General features: G+C 45.6%; 1 protein-coding gene across 2 annotated transcripts in view; it reads right to left on the bottom strand.

The window, feature by feature from the left end:
• Nucleotides 1-25,499, bottom strand: part of UXS1 (UDP-glucuronate decarboxylase 1) — a 148,372-nt gene that overhangs the window by 80,772 nt on the left and 42,101 nt on the right. Inside the window, exons 2-4 of one of the 2 annotated variants that reach the window (XM_079791998.1) lie at nt 19,719-19,746; nt 17,699-17,762; nt 16,334-16,377 (exon numbers count right to left, since the gene is read on the bottom strand). In XM_079791998.1, the coding sequence (XP_079648124.1) occupies nt 16,334-16,377; nt 17,699-17,762; nt 19,719-19,746 (136 nt within the window). The remainder of the gene's footprint in view (nt 1-16,333; nt 16,378-17,698; nt 17,763-19,718; nt 19,747-25,499) is intronic. The other variant, XM_079791999.1, reaches the window with a different exon arrangement.

The following is a 25,499-nucleotide window of genomic DNA, read 5'->3' as shown; positions in this document are numbered from 1 at the left end:
TTCAAGCGTTAGGAAGGTACCGCTCCAAACCCTTGAGCTACTCTAAATTGTCAACTATAGATCAAGGGAAGGATGAGAATCCCTTGGCCTTTATGGACAGACTCAGGGAAGCACTGACGAAGTACACTTCCATGTCCCCAGACTCTTTGGAGGGCCAACTTATTTTGCAAGACCAATTTGTTAGCCCCAGACATTAGCAGGAGATTACAGACATTGGCAATAGGCCCTGATAGTACCTTAGAGAACCTCCAAAAAATCGCCACCTCAGTCTTTTACAACCGGAATCAAGAGGAGGCCGAGGAGAGGAAGGCCAAAGGTAAAGAGAAGACTGCAGACCTGGTTGTAAGCGCTCCAAGAGGCTGTCAGAAATCAGGGACTCGGGGGACGCAAGTCTCCCACAGTTACTTGCTACAACTGTGGCTAGCGAGGGCATGTCCGGAGAGACTGCCCGCAGGGAAGCAGCAAGCCACCCCCTTAGCCCTGTGCTATCTGCAAAGGGAACCACTGGAAAGTGGACTGTCCAAAGGGGCGCAGGCCGCCATGGGCTGATCCGGCATCTCAGATGGTCCAGCAGCAGGACTGATGGGCCCTGGGGCCTTCCCACCTGGCTCTGACATGAACTGTCATCTCCACCCAGGTGCCCCAGGTAACCCTGACTGCTGAGGGCAAGGAAATTAGTTTCCTCCTCAGCACTGGAGCCACCTTCTGTGCTTTCCTCTCCAACCCTGGCCTACCCTCATCCCATACTGTGACTGTTAAAGGCCTGTCTTGGGGGGCTGGTAACTAGGCATTTCTCTCATTTCTCACATGCCTTCCTTATTTTACCAGAAATTCTGACTCCCCTATTGGGGCTAGACATCTTGGCCCGTTTTGGGACCAACATTTGCATGGCATCAAAATAAGTACTCTGCCTATTGTTAGTAGAGACTGAAATTGACCCCAAAGTGTGGGCAACACAAGGGAAAGTTGGCAGAGTGGTTAGGGCAAACCCGGCTCAGAGCACCTTAGGGATTCAGCTTCCTTTCCACATCAGAAACAATACCCTCTCAAGCCAGAGGCAAGGAAGGGATTACAAGCTGTAATAGACAATTTTAAGGCCCAAGGCCTGGTAAGACCTTGTAACAGCCCGGGCAACACTCCCATTCTGGGCATCCCAAAGCCCAATGGAGAATGGAGGCTTGTCCAAGACTTCCGACTCATTAATGAAGCAGTCATCCCTATACATCCTGTGGTTCCTAATCCACATACCTTGTTGGCCCCAATTCCAGAGGATACTGAATGGTTACAGTCCTAGACCTTAAGGATGCCTTCTTTTGTATACCTTTGCATCCCGACTCCCAGTTTCTTTCTGCATCTGAAGATCCCTCAGACCAGTCTACCCAGTTAACTCGGACTGTTTTGCCCCAATGTTTACAGATCGTCCCCTTGTTTGGTCAGGCCTTAGCTCAGGGCTTATGCCAATTTGAGCATCCACAGACTCCAGTTATACAGTATGCTGGTGACATTCTGTTATGTGGCCCCTCAGAGGAGATCTTTCAAGAAGATACAAGAGCTTTGCTTAACTTCCTGGCAGAAAGAGCATATAAGGTCCCAAAGTCCAAAGCACAACTTTGCCAGACATCTGTACCATATCTGGGCTTGGTTTTAACAAAGAGAAGTAGGGCTCTGGAGAAGGTAGGGCCAAGCCTATTTCTTCCTGCTCTCTGCCCCATCCATGTCTTAAAACAACTTAGAAGCTTAGGGGCATTACTGGATTTTGTAGATTATGGATTCCAGATATGGAGAGCCTGCCTGTCCTCTAAATGAGATAATCAAAGAAGCACAGCAAGAGAACTTAACTTTTCTGGAGTGGGAGCCAGCAGCTGAATTGGCTTTTAAACTCAAGCAGGCCCTCCTTCAGACTCTAGCCCTGGGCCTTCCCACCGGCCAGAATTTCAATCTATATGTAACTGAAAGGGGAGGCGTGGCCCTCGGGGTCTTGTCTCAGCTCTGAGGCCCTGTACAGCAACCAGTGGGATACCTGAGTAAGGCATTAGACATCACAGCCAAGGGCTGGCTAGCTTGTCTCCGAATAGTAGCAGTGGTAGCCCTGCTGCTACCAGAAGCTACCAAATTAACATTGGAAGAGACTTAACCGTCTGCACCCCCCTCCCCACCCCCATAATGTGTCTTATCTCTTAGCCTCTAAGGGCAGACTTTGACTCTCAGACAGCAGTCTCCTCAGATACCAGGCACTTTTATTAGAGGGGCTGGCTGTCCAGTTAAAAACGCCCCACACTGCCCTAACCTGTTTGGCTCAGTGGATAGAGCGTCGGCCTGTGGACGGAAGGGTCCCAGGTTCAAGTCTGGTCAAGGGCATGTACCTTGGTTGCGGGCACATCCCCAGTGGGGAGTGTACAAGAGGCGGCTGATCAATGTTTCTCTCTCATCGATGTTTCTAACTCTCTATCCCTCTCCCTTCCTCTCTGTAAAAAAATCAATAAAATATATTTTAAATTTTTTTTAAAAAATCATTTTAAAAAAATAAAAGAAACGCCCCACACTGAATCCAGCCACCTTCCTTCCCGAGGAGGGTGAAGACATAGGCATGACTGTGAGCAGATTATACTTCAGACTCATGCAGCAAGGGAGGACCTAAGAGAAACCCCCTTAGAGAACCCCGAGTTAATACTCTTTACAGACGGACGCTCCTTTGTGGAGCAAGGGGTCTGGAAAGCAGGCTATGTGGTTGTAACCTTTGACATCATTATGGAAAGTGCACCCCTCTCTCCTGAGACTGGTGCCCCGCTGGCAGAGCTGTCTGCCCTCACAAGAACCTTAGAGGTAAGCCAAGGTCAGAGAGCAAACAAACATTTACACAGACTCAAGTATGCAGATTTGGTCGCCATGCCCAGGTGGCTATTTGGGAGGAAAGACACTTCCTGACGGCTAACGGATCTCCCATTCAATATCATAAGGAGATCGGTAGGCCCCTATCAGCAGTCTCCCTTCCCCTAGCAGCGGCAATCATACACTGCCGAGGACATCAGAAGGGCATGGGCAGGGTTTCAGAAGGAAGCAGGAAGCTGACCTAGCTGCCAAGGTGCTGCCAGGGGCCAGGAACTGAGAATATGGGAGACCTTTAATCTGGGAGGACTCTCTTCAGCTGGAAAGGATGGGCCTTGCTCGGGGACACTCTCTGCATACCCCAGAACGGAGACAAACCGAGGCAGGTAAACTTCTCCTCCCCGAGGCAGTAGATGGAAAGTTATTCGCACACTACACCAGGCCTTCCACCTGGGGAGTGAGGCGACCCATCAGATGATTCAGCAGTTGTTCATAGGCAGGAATCTCTGGAGAACTACCCAACAGGTCATTAGGGCCTGTGAGATATGACAGAAGAATAACCCCACAATAAAGAGCTTGCCCTACCCGAAACTCAAAGGACAGGAAATTACCCTCGGCAAGACTGGCAGATTGATGTGACCCAAATGCCTAAATCGAGAGGGAATCAGGAACTCCTCGGGTGGGCAGGCACTTTCACTGACTGGTGGAAGCATTCCCGTGCCGGACTGAGAAGGCACACGGAGTAGTTAAAAAGCCCTTGTCTCGGCAATCGTTCCCCGATTTGGGTTGCCTAGGACCCTGCAAAGTGACCATAGTCCATCATTTAAAGAAAGTGCCACCCAGGGGGTTTCAAAGGCTTTGGGGAGTCAATAGCATTTACAGTGTGCTTGGAGAGCACAGTCCTCAGGAAGGTGGAGAAAGCTAATGATCTTAAAGAGACGTCGCAGAAAGCTCACCAGGAGACTCACCTCTGGCCCACAGTGGTCCCCATAGCATTACTCAGAATTAGAAACACACCTCAAAACTTAGGCCCTAGTCCTTATGAGATGCTTATAGCCGTCCATTCCTCGCCAGTGATCGGTTATTAGACAAGGAAACAGCTGCACAGGTACAGGTATTACTGCCCTGGCCAATTCTCAGCAGAAACTGGCATTTCCCTCTTCTCCCCTGAGATTCAGTTCTGGTAAAGTCTCCCCCTTCTCTCTCATCCTCCCTCAGCCCTCTTTGGGAAGGGCCATATACACTGATGCTGTCTATACCCCAGCATTCAAGGTCAGCGGAATTGACTCCTGGATTCACCACTCGAGAGTGGAAGTTTAGACATCGGGTGAGACCAAGGAGAGGAAGGGCCAGGAGGAGAATCTAGCGACACAGGATCAGGGTGACCAGTACTCCTGTGAGCCTCTGGAGGATTGAAACTTCTCTTCCGAAAGACGCCTGGAGAATCCACAGATGCCAGATAAGTAAAATGTTCTGGTATCTCTGGGTAATCATTCTCTTCATCTTCTTAACAGTTCTTATCTTTCTTTTCTGAGGGTCGCCGAAACCCTAGAATAATTCCTGGGGGACCCATTTTCTGCTCCTGCTGGGATCCTGAATATCTTAACTAATCTCCTGAAGCCTTGTGGAAACCAGGGCAGGAGAGTATATTCCAAATTGAGCGTCAGGGTCCCGATTACCCTAGTCCAGTGATGGGCAACCTTTTGAGCTTGGTGTGTCAAACTTCGCCAAAAAACTGACCATAACTCGGGTAGTGTGTCACTTTGAGGAAAAAACTAACTCCAAGACTCTAGTCGCAAATGTTTCATCCTCAGGAGCAGCAAATGTTTCATCCTCGGCATGCGGCCGTGTGTCATCAGAAATGGCTACGCGTGTCAGTGCTGACACGCGTGTCATAGGTTCGCCATCACTGCCCTAGTCCTTACTAATAATGCCACCCTCCCTCCGCCCAAGCCTCCTCTTCCTCCTCTTACTAGTACTGTGCACGAAGGTCTACCCCATACCTCTTGAACATATCCTAAGACGTCCTCACTATCTTTCTCGAACCCTCAACCTAGCACATCACCTCCTCAACACCACCAACCCCTCTCTCTCCAGAGGGACTGTTGGCTCTGTCTTCCCCTCTCATCAACTAGCTACATGGCAACCTCAAACTCCTAACACGCACGGGCCAATCCAGTCTATCCTTCCACTATAAGAAACATGGAGGGCCCTCATTCCAACTCATGCGCCTCAATGAACTTTATAACTTCCAAATCACAGAAATGACAAGAGGCACACTCACAGGCAGAGCCGTTCAGTCACCAGAGTCATATTTAAGCAGCATAACTGAACACCCATCCAAAAAGTCCACCTGTTTGCATCAACAGAACACTCCCTGCAGGAAAGGGTTTAGGACATGTTGATCGACCTTATGCAACTTTACTCTCAACCTACAGCCTTCCTCCAACTGGGTTAACTTTTTCGTCTCCCACCAAACGGCCCCTTTTCGGAAATTCGTTCCATTCTCAGCCTGGCCTACCATCTCAGCAACCTTCCCAACAACCAATACCTCCAAGTTCTGTTTAGGTTGACCCCTTTCCTTTTTATTTATTACTAGAGGACTGGTGCACAAGAAATTTGTGCACGGGGGAGAGGGGTGTCCCTCAACCCAGCCTGCACCCTCTCCAATCTGGGACATCCCTCTCACAATCCAGGACTGCTGGCTCCCAACCGCTTCACCTGCCTGCCTGATTGCCCCTAACTGCTTCAGCCTGCCAGCCTGATCAGCCCCTAACCACTCCCCTGCCAGCCTAATTGACGCCTAACTACTCCCCAGCCGGCCCGATTGCCCCTAACTTCCCTCCCTTGGTGGCCTGGTCGCCCCTAACTGCCCTCCCCTGCCAGCCCGATTGCCCCTAACTGCCCTCCCCTGCAGGCGTGGTGCCCCACAACTGCCCTCCCCTGCAGGCCTGATCGCCCTAACTGCTCTCCCCTGTCAGCCTGATCCCTCTAACTGCTAGCCTGATCCCCCTAACTGCTCTCCCCTGCCGGCCTGATTGCCCCTAACTGCCTCTGCCCCGCCACCATGGCTTTGTCTAGAAGGACGTCTGGAAGGTTGCCCGGAAGATGTCAGATCTAATTAGCATATTACCCTTTTATTAGTATAGATTATTATTCTTAATCCTCCCTGTAGGATATAATTTTTAGAGAGAGTGGAGAGAGAAGGAAAGACAGAGAGAAATATTGATGTGAGAGAAGCACATCGATTGGTTGGTTGCCTCCTGCAGGAGCCTCAATCAGCACCCAGCCCGGGGAACAGCCTGCAACCAAGGTACGTGCCCTTGACCAGAATTGAACCCGGGACCCTTTGGTCCTCAGGCCGATGCTCTATCCACTGAGCCAAACTGGCTAGGGCAGTTGGCCCCTTTCCTGAGTTAACTATTTCCCATGGAGGAGTTGCAATTCACAATTGCAATTTAACTGTCCTCCCATGGTCTCTCACATTCTGAATTTTGGATAGAGACTGACAAGAAATATACATTTTTTGAGAACCCACCACTGGAGTTATACAGGTCAATCCCAAAGGCCCTATCCAGCCCCTTATGGCGACAACCTTGGTTGGAACTTTCTCTGTTTGGGAAAATGAGAACAAGTTCACTCATCTCTTCACCAATGAGAACACTTTCTGTTTAGAAAATCAGGGAATCTTCTTTCTGGGTGACACCAATACCTATCTCTGTCTCCCAGGCAACTGGACAGGGACCTGCACCCTAATACACCGAAATAGACATTGCTCCTAGTAATCGGTCCTTTACGGCTCCTCTCATGCTCACACTCGAACCAGGAGGGGCAATGTCCTCCTTCTCCTGCTCACCGGTCTAGGAATAGCTACAGGCCTAGGCACTGGGATAGGGGGACTAGCAACCTCCCTTTCTTACTATCAAAGCCTATTCAAAGACCTTGCAGATGGCTTAGAGGAACCTGCCCAAAGTATTGCTCCTGTTATATTCATTGGCAGCAGTTACCCTCCAAAATCAGAGAGGACTTGACCTCCTCACTGCTGAGAAAGGGGGCTATGCCTTTTCATAGAGGAAGAACGCTGTTTCTACACCAACCAGTCTGGGATGGTAAGGGATGGGGCCAAGAAACTAGTTAGTAGGGTGTCAGAAGTCCGACAACTTTTGGAATCCTGGGGCACATGACTGCAGAATCTTAACTGGCAATCCTGGCTTCTATCCTTTCTATTCCCTCTTATTATAATCACACTAGTTTTGTTGTTTGGGCCCTGCCTTTTAATCTTACTTGTATGCTTTGTTTCCACCAGGATAGAAGCAATCAAGTTCCAAATGGTCATGGAAATGGAACCCCAAATGTCAGTGATCTCTTAGATCAGTGGTTGGCAAACTCTTTAGTCAACAGAGCCAAATATCAACAGTACAACGATTGAAATTTCTTTTGAGAGCCAAATTTTTTAAACTTAAACTTCTTCTAATGCCACTTCTTCAAAATAGACTTGCCCAGGCCATGGTATTTTGTGGAAGAGCCACACTCAAGGAGCCAAAGAGCCACATGTGGCTCACGAGCCACAGTTTGCCGACTACGGCCTTAGATCATTCACCTTCAATGAAGCCCTAACAAGCCCTATTAGGTCCTTCTTCAGCATGAAGTAGCCAAAGTAGTCATCGCACCTATTCCCAACAGCACTTGAGGTTTTCAAATTGGAGAGGGGAATGCGGAGATAGAAGAGGTATAGGTACTTAGGGACAGGACCATGGGAGGGAAGGAAAATAATGGGAAGTCCACAAATAACAAGATACAGCTTGCTGACTAGTTGCTAATGCAACCCGTGTGTGTGTGTGTGTGTGTGTGTGTGTGTGTGTGTGTGTGTCCTACACAGAGTGCTTTGGCAGTATCCCACTTGGAGAGTCTATCTCTCAATAAACTGGGCTTTCACTTTTGCTTAACTCTGCTCATGAACTCATTCTTCGATTTTGCAACACAATGAAGTTGGACCAAGACACTACATACTACAAGGCTATAGTAATCAAAACAGTATAGTATTGGCATAAAAAACAGACACACAAATAAATGTAACAGAATAGAGAGGCAATAAATAAACACATGAATATATGGTCAATCAATTTAAGACAAAGGAGGCAAGAATATACAATGGAAAAGGGACAGTCTCTTTAATTAGTGGTGTTGGGAAAACTAAATAGCAACATGCAAAAAAATAAAACAGGCCCACTATCTAACACAACAGACAAAAATCAACTCAAAATGGACTGAAGACTTGACACCTTAAAACTCCTAGAAGAAAACATAGGCAGTAAGCTCCCTGACATTGGTCTTGGCAATGATTTCTTGGATCTGACTCTAAAAGCAATGGCATCAAAAGCAAAAATAAATAAATAGGATTTCATCAAAGTAAAATCTTCTGCTCAGTGAAGGAAACCATCAACTAAATGAAAAGGTTACAAACTAAATGGAAGATATTTGCAAAGCATATCTATAATAATAAAAACGTAATATGCTCATTAGACTGGACGACCTTCCGGACAACCATGCTTATGACACCCACTGGTGCCAGGCCAGCCAAGGCGGGTACAATGTGATTGGTCAAGGGCCCGGCCATAGCCCCATGATCGCCCCGCAGAGGGAGGCCCTGGCCACTGGCCGGCAGGGCAATCAATCAGGGGGGCTCCACAGTAACCCCAAAGAGGGAGGCCCAGGCCACCGACCCCTGGGATGCAGTGGGTGGGCGAGACCTCCCTCTGTGAGGGAAGCCCAGGTCCCAGGTTCCTGCTGGCGGACAGAGGGAAGCTGGTGCTGGCAGCTGGGGGAAGGAAGGCCTATTCTTACATGAATTTTGTGCATCAGGCCTCTAGTCTCTAAGAAGGAACTAAATCCAAAATATAGAAAGAATTCGTACACCTCATTAACAAAATAACAAACTGATTAAAAAATGTGCAATGGATATGAATATACATTTTTTGAAAGAAGACATACAAATGGCCAGCAGATACATGAAAAGATGCTCAACATCAGTAATCATCAGAGAAATGAAAATCAAAACCACAAAGAGATATCACCTCACACCTGTCAGAATGGCTATCCTCAAAAAGACAAGAAGTAAGTATTGGGGAGGATGTAGAGAACTGTTGTGCACTTTTGATGGAAAAGTAAATTGGAGTGGCCACTGTGGAGAACACTATGCAAGTTCCTCCAAAAATTAAAAGTAGAACTACCATGTGATTTAGCAATGTGTCTTCTGGGTATTTATCCTATAAAGATGAAAAACATTAAATGAAGAAGATATATGCACCCCTATGTTCACTGCAGCATTATTTACAATAACCAAGATATGGAAAAAAAATGGATGAATATAAAAAGAAGTTGTGGTACATATATACAATGTAATACTAATCAGCCATAAGAACAATGAAACCCTGTCATTTGTGACAACATGAATGGATCTTGAGGCTATTATGCCAAGTGAGATAAGTCAGGCAGAGAAAGGTAAATACCGTGTGATTTCACTTATATGTGGAACATGAAACGCAAAACAAATGAATAAGCAATACAAAACAAAAATCATACATACAGAGAACAGACAGGTGTTTGTCAGATGGGAAGGGGATTGGGTGATGAGTATAATGGGTGCAGGGAGTCAATTGTGTATGGTAATGGATGTTAACTAACTCACTGTGGCAATCACTTTGTAGTGTGCATAAGTATTGAATTATTAAGGTGTACACCTAAAACTAATATGTTATATGCCACATTTACCTCAATTTTTTAAAAGTACAAAGAACATCAAAAAAATATCAAAGGAAATTCTATATAATTCTCACATTTAAGGATATCTTGTGTGTAAGCCTTGCCATATTGGTAAGTTATTGATTTCACTTTTCACATATAAATATTATTATTCTCTACAGAAAATTATTGCTGGTGGACAGATTTTCTTTCTTTCTTTCTTTTTTTGACTAACATAAAACCTGTAGTGGGTTATTTCTATTTTTTTAAGCTTCAATTAAAATCTCAAATTATGCCAGTCATATCAAATTCTAGCTCTCATCCATTGGAATTTTACAAGCAGCATAATTTCAGCACTGAATCATGGCAAGAATGATTTTAAAATACAAATAATCTTTTATTACTATCTGAATCTGTTAAAAATACCAGTACTAACAACTTTTACTCTAGTAAGAGTTTAAATTAATCGATTTCCTGATTACATATAAACTACCAATTAAAGAAAAGAAGAAAATGAATAAACACATTCTGATTGAATTTTATCCATCCTTAATCCTCTTTAATCATATAATGAAAACACATAAATCAAAGACAAAAAATTGCTCTCCATTTCTTTCCTCTTATCCGGACTTGATAAAAGGCTTGTACAATGCTGACGCACTTCATCTGAACTCGTTCCAAGAAAAAAGATTACTAGACTTAATGAATGTTATCATTTTTCTTTTGTAAACTTCTAGAACCCAACTGTTACTCCAGAAACATAAAGTTTTCCTAATACAATAGAGGAAAATGTCCTAGTGTCTGAAGCTCAACTGTTTAAGAGAGGAAAAACTGCAATAGAATCACCCTCAAAGGGTGAAGAAAAATTTTCTTTGCAATCTGATTTAAATAGTCTCCACGATATTACCCAATTCTTCACTGCCAGCCACATTACCTGAACTCAATTCTGAAAACTTCCTGATATATTTTGGTGAAAAAAACAATTATATGGCGCAACATGACAGATTACAAACCATAATTTCTGACAGTACCTACATATGATACTAGGTTTTATACCCTCTGAAGTCTTTGCTCGCTTTGGAAATAATTCTCTTAGACTAATCAATATAGTCTAGAAACCATCTGACCACCTTGTATGGCATTAAATTGCAGGAATTTATTTAGAAATGCACAAGATTTAGAAAAAGAAGATCCTCTCTTCTCCTAATGTTCTGACTACCTGGGATGGGCTGATTCTCCATGGTGATACTCCACTGTGGTCCAACATTGGAGGTGGGTGGATGCAGCCAATCCTTGCAGCTGATCAGCTCAGGGGTAAATGTCTCCCATTGACATACCAACAGCAATCCAGGCCCATGGGGAACACACCTTGAGAGCCCAGAGGGGAGGGTGATCAGCTAGCCTGTGTCACTGGGCCCTACAGAATATTGATATTAAGCCACTCTACCAAGTCCAGGAGATATTGCAGCTCTACCTAATACATAGAAACAAACACAGGGAGGCTTCCAAAGAGAGGAGACAAAAAACATGTCCCAATGGAAGAACATAACACAACTCCAGAAAAAATAAAATAAAATAAAAATGGAGACAAGCAATTTACTACATGCACAGTTCAAAACACTATTTATAAGTATGTTCAATGAACTTAGTGGAAACTTCAACAGCACAAAAAAAGGACCAGACAAAAATGCAACACACACTAACTAAAATGAAGAATAATTTACAGGGAATCAACAGGACAATAAATAAAACCATGAAACAAATCAGTGATTTGGAATATAAAAAAGCAAAAAACACTCAACCAGAACAGTAAAAAGAAAAAAGAACAAACAAAAATGAAGATATTTTAAAAGCTTCTGAGTCAACTTCAAGTATACCAACATTTGCATCATGGTGTGCCAGAAGGAGAAGAGAGCAAGAAATTCAAAACCTATCTGTAAAAATACTGAAAGAAAATTTCCCTAACTTGGTGAAAGAAACAGGCATACAAGACCGGGAAGCACAGAGAGTTCCAAACAAGATGAACCCAAAGAGGCCCACACCAAGACACATCATAATGAAAATGCCAAAGAATAAAGTCAAAGAATCTTAAGAGCAGAAACAGAAAAGCAGTTAGTTACCTATAGGGAGTTCCCAAAAGACTGTCAGCTGATTTCTCAAGAGAAACCTTGCAGGCCAGAAGGGAGTGGCTAGAAACACTCCAAGTGATGAAAAGCAAGGACCTACAAGCAAGATCACTCTAGCCCAGTGATGGGCAACCTTTTGAGCTTGGTGTGTCAAACTTCGCCAAAAAACTGACCATAACTCGGGTAGTGTGTCACTTTGAGGAAAAAACTAACTCCAAGACTCTAGTCGCAAATGTTTCATCCTCAGGAGCAGCAAATGTTTCATCCTCGGCATGCGGCCGCGTGTCATCAGAAATGGCTACGCGAGTCAGTGCTGACACACGTGTCATAGGTTCGCCATCACTGCTCTAGCCTATAAAGCTATTATTTAGAATCGATGGACGTATAAAGAGCTTCCCGGACAAGGAAAAGGTAAAGGAGTTCATCACCACACAACAAGATTATATGAAATCTTGAAGGAAAGAAGGAAGGAAAAAGGAAGGAAGGAAGGAAGGAAGGAAGGAAGGAAGGAAGGAAGGAAGGAAGGAAGGAAGGAGGGAAGGAGGGAAGGAAGGAGGGAGGGAGGGAGGGAGGGAGGGAGGGAGGGAGGGAGGGAGGGAGGGAGGGAAGGAAGGAAGGGAGGAGGAAGGGATGGGAGAAAGGAAAGGAGAAAGGGAGAAAGGGATGAAGGGAGGAAGGGAAGAAGGAGAAGAAGAAGGAGGAGGAAAAGAAGGAAGAAGAAGAAATTGAGATAAAAAATGTGAACAATAAAATGGCAATAAATACATATCTATCAACAATTGAATCTAAAGTAAGCAAACAAATAAAATGGAAACAGATTCACTGATACAAAGAAATATATACTAGAGGCCCGGTGCATGAAATTCATGCATGGGGGAGGAGGATCCCTCAGCCTGGCCTGCACCCTCTAAAATCCAGAACCCCTCGGGGGATGTCCAACTGCCTCTTGCAATCCGGGACTGCTGGCTCCTAACCGCTTGCCTGCCTGCCTGCCTGATCACCCCTAACTGCTCCCCTGCTGGCCTGATCGCCCCTTACCATCTCTGCCTTGCCCTGCACCCAAGACCCAGGATTCCCTCCTCTGGCTGGTCGCACACACCCGGGACCCAGGCTTCCCTCCCTCTGGACAGCCACAGGCACCCAGAACCCGGGCTGGCTTCACCCCAGGCCACAGCCACAGGCACCCGGGACTGCGGGTTGGGCGACTTGTCCCTCTCCCGGGCTGCAGCCTGGCTGGTCCCCATTCCTCTCTCATGAGCTCATTTGTGCCTGGCTGGTCCCTATTCCTCTCTCCCCAGTGTTGAGTGTCTGAGCCGTTACGGTGTGAAGGCGTGACAACCATTTGCATATTAGCCTTTTATTTTATACTAGAGGCCTAGTGCATGATTGAATCATGCACGTGTAGGGTCCCCTACACGCTTTCACTTTTCGCGGTGGAGCTGGGTGCCTGTCCGCTGGTGCACTAGGCCTTTCAGAAGCCTCCGGCTCGGCGGAGGCTTCTGAAAGGCCTGGTGCCGGAGCAGACAGGCACCCAGGTCCCCCACTTTTGTTTTTTTTGTTTTGTTTTGGTTTTGTTTTTGCTGTGAAAGAGCTCATTTATTGGGGTGGTGGACTCAGTGGATCCAAAGTGGAGAGCTGGTGAAGGGATCGGTGGCTTCCAGTTTCAAACGCTGGTTCTCAGTCCTGCGGCACCTGTTTATGGATCGCTTCGGCGAGGCTGGGCCAGGTCAGGGCTGCACACACTTTGACATCCGGGCCAGGGATGCTCTCCAGGCCCCACAGGGTGAAGCGGCTGAAACTGGCGGAGGCACGAATAAAGCGGTCGAAGTCCCGCTCCAGCGCCTCCGGGGGTTCCACCAGCTCCTGCTCGTCCTTGTCGGATCCCGCTGAAAAGTCCTGCTTCCCCACCGACTTCTCTTCCATCACCATCACGTATCCCAGCAGGCCAGGCGGCACCTCCACCTCCTCACCCCTCAGACTGCGGCCCCGAAATGACACTTTGAGTCCATCGGGACCCTGACAGATGGCCGGGGTGAAAAAGCGCCCCACAGGGGCGGGCCGGTTAACCCGGACTTCACAGGGCAGGAGGTGCAGCGTGTGCGCAGAGTGACGGGGCGTAGGTGGATGCGGTGCTTCTCCATGTCTTCCTCGTCGCTGCTCTCCATCCTCTGCCGGGTTTCCGTGGCTCACTGACTGAGGCCAGAGCTCGCTCCCCCACTTTTGATGGTCCGCGGCCGCTGAGGGGGGCTACCCTGCTGTTGAGAGGCGCAGGGGGCTGGACCCCCTCAGCGGCCCCGGATCTGGCCGTTGACAGGCACAGGGGTCGGGAGTCCCGCCCCCTGCACCTCTCAACAGCAGCGTAGCCCCGCTCAGTGGCAGCGGATCCGTGCCTCTCAATGGCCGGATAGGCCACCCAAGTACCGCCCCCCAGCCTCCCGCCGCCCAATCGTGGGCTTAGCGGAGTGATGGTAATTTACATGGTACTCTATTATTAGATAGGACTAGAGGCCCGGTGCACAAAATTCATGCACGGGGGGGGGGGAGCGTCCCTTAGCCCAGCCTGCACCCTCTCCAATCTGGGACCCCTCGAGGGATGTCTGACTGCCTGTTTAGGCCCGATGGCCTAAACGGGCAGTTGGACATACCTCTCACAATCCAGGACTGCTGGCTCCCAACCGCTCGCCTGCCTGCCTTCCTGATTGCCCCTAACCGCTTCTGCCTGCCAGCCTGATCACCCCCTAACTACTCCCCTGCCAGCCTGATTGATGCCTAACTGCTCCCCTGCCAGCCTGTTTGCCCCTAACTGCCCTCCCCTGCAGGTCTGGTCACCCCTAACTACCCTCCCCTGCAGGCCTGGTCCCCCCCCAACTGCTCTCCCCTGCAAGCCTGGGTCCCTCCCAACTGCCCTTCCCTGCAGGCCTGGTTGCCCCCAACTTCCCTCCTCTGCCGGCTTGGTCACCCCTAACTGCCCTCCCCTGCAGGCTTGATCGCCCCCAACTGCCCTCCCTTGCAGGCCCAGTCCCTCCCAACTGCCCTTCCCTGCTGGCCAACTTGTGGCAGCCATCTTGTGTCCACATGGAGGCAGCAATCTTTGACCACATGGGGGCAGCCATCTTGTGTGTTGAAATGATGGTCAATCTGCATATTACTCTTTTATTAGATAGCATAGAGGCCTGGTGCACGGGTGGGGGCTGGTGGGTTTGCCCTGAAGGATGTCCTGGATCAGGGTGGGGGTTCCCTTGGGGCGTGGGGCGGCCTGGGCGAGGGGCCTGTGGAGGTTTGCAGGCCAGCCACACCCCCTGGCAACCCAAGCAGAGGCCCTGGTATCTGGGGTTTATTTATCTTCTACAATTGAAACTTTGTAGCCTTGAGCGGAGCCAAGCCTTCTGTCTGCTCCGTGGCGGCAGCCATTTCTGTTGGAATTTATGTATCTCCTATAATTGAAACTTTATAGCCTTAAGCGGAGGTCTGGGCCAGCCAGGATGTGCGGAAAGCTTGGCTTCCTCCATCGCCAGGGGCAACCCTAGCCTCCTGCTCTTTTCAGCTCCGTGGCTGCCGCCATTTCTGTTTGGATTTATATATCTTCTATCATTGAAACTTTGTAGCCTTGAGTGGAGACCTAGGCTGGCAAGGGCAGGCGGAAAGCTTGGCTTCCTCCATTGCCGAGAAAACCCAAGCCTCCCTCCTGCTCTCTGTGGCCGCAGCCATCTTGGTTGGGTTTATTTGCATATTCGCTCCTGATTGGCTGGTGGGTGTGGCTTGTGGGTGTAGTGGAGGTACAGTCAATTTGCATATTACTCTTTTATTAGATAGGTTATATATATATATATATATATATATATATATATATATATATATATATATATATATATCTTCACCCAAGTGTATTTTTTTCCACTGACTCCCAGAGAGAGTGGGAGAAAGGGAGGAGGGGGAGAGAGAGAAAGAGAAACACTGATGTGAGAGAGATACATCAATTGCTTGCCTACACCACACACCCCTACAGGGACTGGGGAACCTGCAACCGAATTATGTACCTTTGACCTGGAATCAAACCCGTGACCCTTCTGTCTGAAAACTGACACTCTAACCACTGAGAAAAACCAGCCAGTGCTACAGAGAATACTTTGATGGTTGCCAGATAGGAGGGAAGTTGGGGGGACTGGGTGAAAAAGGTGAAGAGATTGAAGAAGTACAAATTGGTTGTTACAGACTAGTCATGGGGATATAAACTATAGCATAAGGGATATAGTCAATAATATTCTAATAAATTTGTATTATTTATTGGGATGTAACATTTATTGGGATGATCACTTAGTAAGTTATATAATGCCTAATCACTGGGGTGTACATATGAAACTAATATAATAATGTACATGTAATTAAAACATTAAAAATTATTTAAAATAAAATAGTTCTTAATGACAAAAGAAAAAGAAGTTTAGAAAACACTGCATCCAAATTTTAGAGTAAAAATTTACCATGTCGTGTAAAGGTTCTTGTCTTGACAGTGCCTCACATTTTTGATACTATGGAATTAATTACTAGGTTAAGATAAATATATATATGATAGTGACCTTCTAAAATCAATCATAAAGATATAAGCATTTTCCTAAATGCAAAACAAAAAGTATACATACCTTTTTTCCAAATCTCTTATTTTCTCTCTAAGTGGTTCAACAATCTAAAATAAAAATAAGCAGTATCAGCAAAAACAGTGCTTCACCACTTTCACCTCGCTCTGATGTTCCAGATAGGTATGACATAATGCAAAACAGATTTAATTCATCCTACAATTCACTTCCAGTTTGAAGTTAAGTTATACCACTTCAATCACAATTCTAGAATCGAAATGATAAATTGCACACTGGAACCCTTACTCCATAGATGCATAAGTCTCTGAGAAAATTAACCTTTTTACTTTCCTATCTTACTATGAACAATATTAAAGGTGGTTCCGGCTCATAAAAATTGGCAGCTCAATACCACTGGTGTCTTTCCAGGAACAAAAAAATCCCCTAGTTGCTGCCCACAAAAGCGTATCATCTTGTTTCTGCATGTTATCTCCAGGGAATCAGCTCTAACAAAGAAATCACAGGCCATAAGTCAATCCCTATCTGTGTTAACACCTTGAGCATGGACAAAACAACAAGGGCAATCCAAGGGCTTCCCCAGGAATTCAGCATCTGGCTTCAAATGAAAACGAGGAACTCCTCATCCCCTCCCAGGCCCATGTTGCAATAGTTTATTCATATCTACATTTATTTGATTAAAACATAAGCAATTACTTTAAAATATAAGGTATATTATCAACCACAGGAACTAGCTTTCAGTGAGGGAGGTCTGTGATTTCCTTGTCTGCACTTACGGACACTCTTATGTTCCCAGAGTCCTAGCATCTCAGGCGGACCTTTTTCCTTTCAGCATCTGCTCAGGTGAGCCGATGCATGTAATCACTTCCCTTTCTCTAAGGATTTCTGGAAAGGCTCACCAAACAGTCACATAAAAGTTTAAACTCATTTTGCCTTTAAGATAGGATGTGTGTTAATAGAGCATGCCTTTGTAAAATGGACAAAAACTGACACAAAGATATATCTTCAACATAACAAGTATTATTAAGTCTCCTATTAAATAAGGGATTTTTTTTTTTTTAATCTTCACTCGAGGACATGCTTAGAGAGGGTGGGGGGCAGGAGGAGAGAGAAACAGCCATGTGAGAGACAAACTTTCAGTTGCTTTCTGTACATGCCCCAACTGGGGATTGAACCCACAACCCAGGTATGTGCCCTGAGACTAGGAATCGAACCAGCAACCTTTCAGTGCACAGGATGACACTCAACCAACTGAGCCACTCCAGCTGGGCAGGGATCATTTTTTGATAAATAGTCTCAAAATCATAGATCAGCATCAAGTTGTGACAATAAAGATACCAGCACAAGCAAAGGAACTGAAGTAGATACATATATAGAAAAAAGTAGAAGCAAAATATGGAAGAGACTACTAACCTCTTCAATCTTTCTTTCAAGTTTCATTTCACCATTTTCCTGGATAGACCTGTTGAGTAAAAAGCTACAAAACTAAGATCAATTGAAAGGCTTTATGTCTTCAAGAGTTATTTCTGAACAAATATACACAAAACAAACCAAAGTTTGAGACCATCTCTCTCTCCCTCCTTCCCAAATATCAGTCACACTAGAGGCCCAGTGGAGTCCCTCGGCCTAGCCAGCGATCGGGGTGGGGGGAGGGGGTGCACGGCTGGCCACGGGGAGGGACCATGGGAGATTGGCCAGCAGGGGGAGGGACCGAGGGAGGTTGACTATGGGAGCACACTGACCACCAGGGAGCATCTCCTGCATTGAGCATCTGCCCCCTGGTAATCAGTGTGCATCATAGCAACCGGTCGACTTGTCGGTTGGTCTCTTAGGCTTCTATATATATATACAGGCCCGATGCACGAAATTCGTGCACGGGGGGTTGGGGGGGTGTCCATTAGCCCAGCCTGCACCCTCTCCAATCTGGGATCCCTCTCACAATCCAGGACTGCTGGCTCCCAACCACTTGCTTTCCTGCCTGCCTGATTGCCCCTAACCGCTTCTGTCTACCAGCCTGATCACCCCCTAACCACTCCCCTGCCAGCTTGATTGACGCCTAACTACTCCCCTGCCACCCCAATTGCCCCTAACTGCCCTCCCCTGAAGGCCTGGTCGCCCCTAACTGTCCTCCCCTGCAGGCCTGGTCGCCCCCAACTGCCCTCCCTGATGGCCCAGTCACCCTTTACTGCCCTCCCTTGCCAGCCTGGTTGCCCCTAACTGCCCTCCCCTGCCGGCCTAATTGTCACCAACTACCCTCCCCTGCTGGCCTGGTCACCCCTAACTTCCCTCCCCTGCAGGCCTGGTCACCCCCAACTGCCCTCCCCTGCTGTCCCAGTCGCCCATAACTTCCCTCCCTTGCCAGCCTAGTCACACTAACTGCTCTCCCCTGCCGGCCTGATTGCCCCTAACTGCCCTCCCCTGCTGGCCTGGTCACCCATAACTGCCCTCCCCTGCAGGCCTGGTCCCTCCCAACTGCCCTCCCCTGCTGGCCTGATCACCCACAAATGCCCTCCCCTGCCGGCCATCTTGTGGAGGCTATCTTGTGTATTGGAGTGACAGTCAATTTGCACATTACTCTTTTCTTAGATAGAATGTGCTAATTCCCTCCTGAGGTGGTGCAGTAGAGAAAAATAAATCAACCAGGAGAGGAAATCTAAATCCACCTCACACACTCACTACCTTAGCATTGTTTCTATTAAATAAAATAATCTCACTTTCACATTATACCCAACAAGGGATTTTAAAGCAGGAGGTATCTCTCCAGGAGTACAAGCCGGATTTAATACCAAATGGAGTTTTTCCAAGGAAATAAACAGAACTCCTTTAAATGGGAGCAGAACACCCCACCTAGCCACACACAGAAGGCTTTGTCGGGAAACACACAAGTCCTGGTGGCAGGAATTAGCTCAACAAGGACCCGCCTTGCAAAACCAACCCAATATGAAAAGCCTGGTGGGGGCACAGCAGTATTAAACTTCCAAATCCAGTTCAATCACATCATGATTGCTTTCTTTATTTAGTTGTACTACCAAGAAAAACAACATGATTTTTTTTTTAAATAAAACTGTACTAACTCTGTACTAACTGCACCAAATTTGTTTTTATAATGAACACTTATTATATTTTGATGACTTTTTAAAAATTAACACAAGGATTTCACTTTTATAAGTGTCCTTCCTGTCCTAGTTAGCAACACAAATAATGCCCAGTGAGGCCAGAAGATTCCTGGGGAAGGACAGGTAGTCTCAGCATCCACGTGGCCTGATCCCTGATCTCGAGAAGATCCACAGAGGACAAGACACAGCCCGGTTGTGTGAATAGCAAAATACTCGGCTTCGTTTTTAAAATTAAATCCAATTAAGCCATGATATCAATAGTGTATATGTAACAACTGAAATGTGTCCACAAAACCCAAATTATTAAAATCAATTACCTCATATTAACGTAGTTGCCCCAAACAGCTGTAAGGGAAAGAAGAAGAAAAGGTCAATATTTAAGTTCATGACATTCATGAATATCAATAAATACAATTCTAATTTTTAACCAATGTTTTAAAGTTCCCTAAGTAAATTAAATTATAGCTCATGATGACATTATAATGCACACTTTTAAAATATTAAGTACAACTAAAAAGTAAGTGCAGCCCTAATTGGTTTGGCTCAGTAGATAGAGCATTGGCCTGTGGACTGAAGGGTCCCCCATTCGATTCCGGTCAAGGGCACATGCCTGGGTTGCAGGCTCGATCCCCAGTGGGGGATGTACAGGAGGCAGCCAATCAATGATTCTCTCTCATCATTGATGTTTCTATCTCTCTCCCTCTCCCTTCCTCTCTGAAATCAAAAACATATTTTAAGCCAAAACCGGTTTGGCTCAGTGGATAGAGCGTCGGTCTGCGGACTGAAAGGTCCCAGGTTCGATTCCAGTCAAGGGCATGTACATGGGTTTGCGGGCACATCCCCGGTAGGGGGTGTGCAGGAGGCAGCTGGTCGATGTTTCTCTCTCATCGATGTTTCTAGCTCTCTGTCCCTCTCCCTTCCTCTCTGTAAAAAATCAATAAAATATATTATATATATATATATATATATATATATATATATATATATATATATATATAAGTTTTTTTTTAATGTAAGTGAAAACATGATCCTATATATCCCTCTAATTTTGGAATATCTCATTTGGGGTTCGGCACTCAACAGTGCAGAGCCAGTCACAAGAATCAAATACCACATGCCTGAAAGACACAGAGGGTTCAGCCCAAACACTTCCTTTAAGTGTTGATGAGAACAAAATCCAGAGAAGTTAAGCAATGGCTTGACATTGTGCCTTAATTTCAACTAGAGTCATCCATCCTTTCTCAGCACCTATCCCATCTCATTTAGACTGCAGTGTCTGGGCTACTGGGCTGCCTCCTTGATTAAAGACACCTGCAGAGAGGGTTACCATGTCTACAGCTGGCGGTCAGCAAATGTGCATAAATCAGTGGGGCACAATAGCAAAATTTCACCATGGATAACTTTGAGAAATAATACTGGACCATGAACGAGCACTTCAAGTTACTGAACAGAGGGTTACATCATACAGAAACCTTCACCATGAATGAGTGGTCCTAAGTTTTATACACACTCAGCCCTTATTTGGTCACTCCCTAAATGCCAAACTCCTAGGGGCCACATGCTTCCAGATGCCGGAAAAAGAAGGAGAGCAAGTAACAAATATCCCCCCATTCCACCTTCCCCAACTTGAGAAAGTCTTGAGGTTAGAGCTAATCCTAGGCATCATCTCATTGCTACTCTCTGGTACCTAGTAGGGCCTTAATTAATGTTTATTGAATAGAACTGTGTCCAAAATCATGCCCCTATTAAGAAACACACATTGTTAACACATTGCGGACCAGTAGTTTTATGGCCAGATAAGTTTCTATTGAACGAGTACAAAAAATCCTAGCTAATAAAGAGGGAATGTGCTAATTGACCATCACTCCGTCACAAAGATGGCTGCACCCACAGCTGAGGCCAAGTTCCCATAAGGAGCCTTAACAAGCAATTAGCAGGGACCTGAGGCTACGCCCTCCCCCACCCCTGTGGGGCTTGACAGGGGACCTCAGACTGTGCCCCCCCACCCGGCAGGGCTTGACAGGGGACCTCAGGCCATGGCCCCCGCCCTGGTGTCAGGCTGGGGGACCTCAGGCCGCACCCCCTGCCCCAGTGCCAGGCCAGGGGACCTGAGGCCATGCCCCCCGCCCAGTGGGGCTTGACGGGGGACCTCAAGGTGCGCTTCCCGTATTGGTGGTGGGCTAGGGGACCTCAGGCTGCTCCCCCGACCCCAGCGCCAGGCCAGGGACCTCAGGCCACTCCCCCACCAGGTGGGGTTTGACAGGGGATCTCAGGCCACGCCCCCCACCCAGCGGGGCTTGACAGGGGATCTCAAGGTGCACCCCCAGTGCTGGGTCGGGGGAACTCAGGCCGTGCCGCCCACCCAGCAGGGCTTGATGGAGGATCTCAAGGCACGCCCCCTACCCAGGTCTGGGCTGGGGGACCTCAGGCCACGACCCCCGTCCTGGCGCCTGGCCAGGGGACCTGAGGCTATGCCCCCTGCCCAGCAGGGCTTGACAAGGGTGGGACTGTTCGGGTCTGGATCTAGCCCAATAGGAGTGGGAGGGGGGGGCCAGGTCTGGGTCTCACACGATTTTGAGGTGCATGTGGGTGGGCGGGGACTTGACTCTGGGTCCCATGGTGCGCCCCAGACTCTGACAGGAGGAAGATTTTCATATACATTTTACTAATTTTCTTTCATCTCTGACACTTCTATTATACAGAAAGGGCAAATAGCAATATTAAATTATTTCATCTAATTAATCCCCTTTTAGTGTGCACGAATTTCGTGCACTGGGTCACTAGTGTTTTACATAAATGTTAAAAGCACGCTTTAAAATTAAATACTCATTGTATTTTGAAATTATTTATTACATGTTCTTACAAGCTAATATCTTTTTAAAGTATGATACTTTGTAAAACACTGTGTAATATGAAGCAAGAATTCTTGTGATCCGTCCACAATGTGTTAAGAAGGGACATGTTGATCCAATCAAATCATATGCTTCTTCAAGTAGAGGAGGAAACTATGACAGAAAAGAGATTAGTAAAATAACTAAATAAAAAGTGGCAAGTGTGCAATAAATGGGAGAAATTAAAATGAATCGGTACTATATTCACTATTCATCAAAAAAGAAGAGATTGTTTATATCTTTGGACCATGTGATTTTCTTTTGGGAATTATCCTCAAGCCATGAGTATACATACAGGATAGCTCCCTTCACAAATCATGGCCTTATTTATAATTAAAGAAAAAAAGGCAGAGAGATAAACCAAAATATCTGACAATTGGGAAGCTGCTTTCTAAATTATACCACCATCCAATAAAAACAAAAAGCTATTAAGTAGAACCAGAAAACTATGTTGTAACACGAGAATACAGTTATGATAGTGTCAGAGGGAAAAATATATATGCAGTATGACTTCTGCTATTAAAAAACACATGGAAAAAGAAGTGTGAAAATGCCAAAACACTTGAGTTTAAATGGTGAGGTGAAGAGAGACTTCCCACGCCCTGCCTCCCCGCCTGGGCTCCAGGACCCAGTGCTTGAGGGCCCAGCGCTGTGAGTGCAATCCAGAGAGACCCCACACCCCTTCCTGCCCAGGTGCCAGGGCCGTACTGAAATTGAGAGTCAGAGGTTCCTAGGGCAGAACCCTGCCTCGGGCGCCTCGGCCCAGGCATGCTAGAGGGCTCTGGAACCTCACAGGGAGTCATATACCAGAAGAACTGTGCATGCGCCCCCACCAACCCCGAGCATCTGCAGCACACAATATCCAATTTGAACAGCAATTGGAAAAAAAAATGTAAAAAGCAGGAGGAGAGTTTAAGGGAGCTTTGGGACAACATGAAACAAAGCAACGTCCACATAATAGGGGTGCCAGAAGGAAGAGAAGCTGAGCAAGGAATAGAAACCCTGCTTGAAGAAATCATGACACAAAACTTCCCTGACTCAGGGAACAAAAATGTCACATAAGCACAGAGAGTCCCAAATAAGAGGAACCCCAAAAAGACCCACATCAAGACACTTCGTAATTACAATGGAAAACGTTAATGACAAAGAAAGAATCTCAAGGGCTGCAAGAGAGACAGAAAGGTACTTACAAGAGCTGAATTAGACTATCAGCTGATTTTTCAACAGAAACAGATCAGGCCAGAAGGGAATGAAATGAAGTATACAAAGTAATTAAAAGCAAGGGAACTATTACCCCTTTAGACAAAAAAAAAAAAAAAAAAAAGGTAAGAGAGTTTATTACCACCAAACCAGCAATGCCAGAAATCCTAAAGGGATGGTGTAAGAAAAAGGAAGAGAAAGATAAGGAGAAATACAGACATAAAGAATAAAAATGGCAACAAACAAGTACCTATCAATAATAAACTTAAATGTAAATGAATTAAATGCTCCAATCAAAAGGCATAGGATGACTGAATAGATAAGAAAACATGATCCATTTATATGCTGTCTGCAAGAGACCCACCTCAGAACAAAGGACTCACACAGACTGAGAGTGAAGGGATGGAAAATTTTTTTCAAGCAAATGGAAATGAAAAAAAAAAGCTATGGTAGCAATACTTATATCTGACAAAATAGACCTCAAAGTGAAGGCCATAACAAGAGATAAGGAAGGCCACTTCATAATACTAAAGGGATTAATACAACAAAAGGATATTATAACTCTCGTAAACATCTATGCACCCAAAACAAGAGCACCCAAATACATTAAAATAAAAATACCTCTGGAAGATATCAAGGGAGAGATGGACAGCAATACAATCATAATAGGGGACTTCAATACCCCATTGACACCACTTGATAAATCTTTTAGACAAAAATTCAACAAAGAAACAGCAATCCTAAATGACTCACTCAATCATATGGAACTAATTGACATCTTCAGAACATTTCACCCCAAAGGCATGGAATATACATTCTCTCACGTGCACATGGGACATTTTCAAAGACAGACCACATACATATAAGGACACAGGCTAAGTCTCTACAAATTCAAGAATAAAATTATATCAAGCATCTTCTCAGATCACAATGGCATAAAATTAGAAATCAACTACAATAAAAACATTCAAAAACAATCAAACACATGGAGGCTAAAGAGCATGCTATAAAACAATGAATGGGTTACCAAAGAGAACAAAAAAGAAATAAAAGCATACTAGAAACACCCCTGACAGGTTTGGCTCAGTGGATAGAGCATCGACCTGCGGACTGAAAGGTCCCAGGTATGATTCCGGTTAAGGGCAGGCACATCCCCAATAGGAGGTGTGCAGGAGGCAGCTGATCGATGTTTCTCTCACATCGATGTTTCTAACTCTATCTCTCTCTCTTCCTCTCTTTAAAAAAAAAAAAATCAATAAAATATATTTTAAAAAAACATACTAGAAACAAATGACAATGAAAACACAACAATCCAAAATCTATGGGACACGGTGAAAGCAGTCCTAAGAGGGAAGCTTATAGCACTACAGGCCTACCTCAAAAAAACAATCAAACAAAACACACACACACACACACACACACACACACACAAGAAAAACTGGTAATAAATTTTCTAACCCTACAACATAAAGAATTAGAAAGAGAGCAACAAGAAAAGTCCAGAGTAAGTAGAAAGGAAATAATAAAGATCAGAGCAGAAATATATGGCATAGAGACCAAAAAACAAACAAACAAACACAAAAACAAAAGATCGACAGAACCAAGAGATGGTTCTTTAAAAGGATAAACAAGATTGATGAACCTCTAGCCAGGCTTACCAAGAAACAAAGAGAGAGAACCCAAACAAACAAAATTAGAAATGAAAGAGGTAAAGTGACAACCAACCCCACAGAAATACAAATGATTATTTTAAAAATGCTATGAACATCTACTAGAATATTCCAACAAACTGGAGAACCTAGATGAAATGGACATATTCCTAGAAAAATACAATCTTCCAAAACTCAATCAGGAAGAAAAAAAAAAAAAACAGGCCAATAACTACTGATGAAATTGAAGCAGTAATCAAAGAAACTTCCAGCAAACTAAACCTTGGTCCAGATGGCTTCACAGGGGAATTTACCAAACATTCAAAGAACTAACATCTACCCACCTCAGACTGTTACA

This window comes from Cnephaeus nilssonii (assembly GCF_951640355.1).
Source record: "Cnephaeus nilssonii genome assembly, chromosome: 15".
Taxonomy (NCBI): Eukaryota; Metazoa; Chordata; class Mammalia; order Chiroptera; family Vespertilionidae; genus Cnephaeus; species Cnephaeus nilssonii.
The sequence above is the reverse complement of the archived record's forward strand: the minus strand, read 5'-3'. Positions and strand labels throughout refer to the sequence as shown.